Source organism: Amphimedon queenslandica, unplaced genomic scaffold (assembly GCF_000090795.2).
Source record: "Amphimedon queenslandica unplaced genomic scaffold, v1.1 AMPQUscaffold_6725_Cont21319, whole genome shotgun sequence".
Classification (NCBI taxonomy): domain Eukaryota; kingdom Metazoa; phylum Porifera; class Demospongiae; order Haplosclerida; family Niphatidae; genus Amphimedon; species Amphimedon queenslandica.
The window spans coordinates 1-1,929 of NW_003552986.1; the positions used below are offsets into that span (position 1 = coordinate 1).

The 1,929-nt window shown below is 37.8% G+C and overlaps 1 protein-coding gene across 1 annotated transcript; it reads left to right on the forward strand.

Annotated features, from left to right (window-relative positions):
* Positions 1–133: 133 nt before the first annotated feature.
* LOC105315939 (zinc finger MYM-type protein 2-like) lies at positions 134–1,090 on the forward strand. The gene has a single exon (XM_011410717.1). It carries the CDS (start codon positions 134–136, stop codon positions 1,088–1,090), a length of 957 nt encoding a protein of 318 aa, XP_011409019.1.
* Positions 1,091–1,929: the final 839 nt, after the last annotated feature.

Consider the following 1,929-nt stretch of genomic DNA (forward strand, 5'->3'; position numbering starts at 1 on the left):
TTTTAGCGACAAGACCAGAAGCGAGTGCGGATAAATCCGATAGAACACGACGCCACATGTATTAATTGTTTTAGTGTAAAGTTCCAGCAAAAATTGCACGTGCTCACTGCTCTGTCATCTTTCTCTGATCAAAATGGCCGAAGGACGCTCTGATGGACAAGCACCTGTACCTCCTCCCAAAAGGAGAAGACTCAAATTTAATGGCCCACAAAGGTTTGTCTACGCAGAAGAGAGTGCTGTCAATATGGCTTCAAAAGGCGTCGTGCCTAAAAACACGGTTCGTGTCAACTCTTGGGTAGAGAGTACTTTTAATGGTTGGGTGGCCTTTCGATCTGATACAGATGATCCTGTTCCAAGTGATATTCTCTCCAGTAACGATCCTGAAGAGATTAATAAGTGGCTATGTAAATTTGTACTGGAGGTTCGTCAACAGTCTGGTCAGCCTTACCCTCCCAAGTCTCTCCATTCTATTTTATGTGGACTCTTGCGTCTTTATCGTGAGAAAGGAGGTTCGTTCAATTTTTTGGATAAAAAAGATGCTCGATTTACTGACCTAAACAAGACACTTGACACAGTATGTAGTACACTTCATGCTGAAGGTATAGGTGCATCTACTACCCCAGCACCTATTATATCTATGGATGATGAGGAGCTTTTGTTGAATACTCAAGTTATGTCTATGGAAAATCCGACTTCCCTTCAATTTATGGTTTTCTTTTACGTTGGAATCCACTGTTGCTTAAGAGGTGGACAGGAACAGAGAGACCTGTCGTTTAAAAACTTCACTCGTTCACCGCTTGATGTTACTCAGTATAATGAAGATACCTATTACGTCTATACTGAATTCATATCAAAGAATAACCTACATAGGTACAAAGACATTCATTCTAAAAACAAAACTGTGAAGATCTATTCTGACGTGGGATCAAGAAAGTGTGTTGTCCAGTTGCTAGATTTTTATTTCTCTAAACTACCTCCTGATCCCAAGGCTTTCTATGTACGACCGTTATCTAATATTCCTGAAGGAGAAAAGCCTTGGTATGCAAATGTGCCTGTTGGTATTAATACCCTACGCAATATGTTAAAATGAATGTCAGAGAAAGCTGGTCTTTCTACAATTTACACAAATCATTCACTTAGGACTACTTCAGCATCTAGGCTTTTCTCTTCAAATGTACCAGAAAAATTGATACAAGAGAAAACTGGTCATCGTAGCTTGGCAGGACTAAGAGCTTATGAACGTACATCATCTCAACAGCTAAAAACTATGTCTAAGGTATTAAATTTTGCTGCTCCTTTTTCTGTTTCTGATGAGAATGATGAATCTGAAGAAATCAATGAAAAGGCACAAAAAAGTCATGAGGCAAAGAAGACCTTGTCTACACTTATTTCTGGAAACTTAGAGAATTGCACAATCAACTTGTACACTTCCTCGAAATAAAGGCTCCTGGACTTTGAGATCACTTAAGGGTGCTGCACCACCGCCCACGCAATTTTTTTAATCTGTTGCTAAGGGAGCTGTTTTTCCTAAAGTATTTTACCAATCATAAAGAAACCAGTACTAGTTACAAGACAGTAACTAAATTAGTTAGTAAGCTAGCTTAGAGCCTTTAGCTCATAATAAATATGGCATCAAGAGCTAAAATACTGAAGAATTTTCAAAAGCGAAAAACTCCTCTCACTTTCAGTTTGAATAACCAGAATTCTAGGTAAAGGCAGTTTTTAACTAAACAAATTGATTAACATAGAGATATTTTTCCTTTTCTACTTGTAATGCCACTTAATTTGATTTTCGTATTGCTCAACACCACATTTTCCTATATTAGCCTTTTTAATTGAAATATCTCTATGTTACTGTATGTGTAATCATGTAAAGAGGCTCTATTGTAAATTTGGTCTGATTCTGATCACCACAGTCAAAGTTTTTCG

What these genes read in the sequence shown, in the direction of transcription:
- LOC105315939 (XM_011410717.1), top strand. Translation starts at nt 134, where the DNA reads ATGGCCGAAGGACGCTCTGATGGACAAGCACCTGTACCTCCTCCCAAA.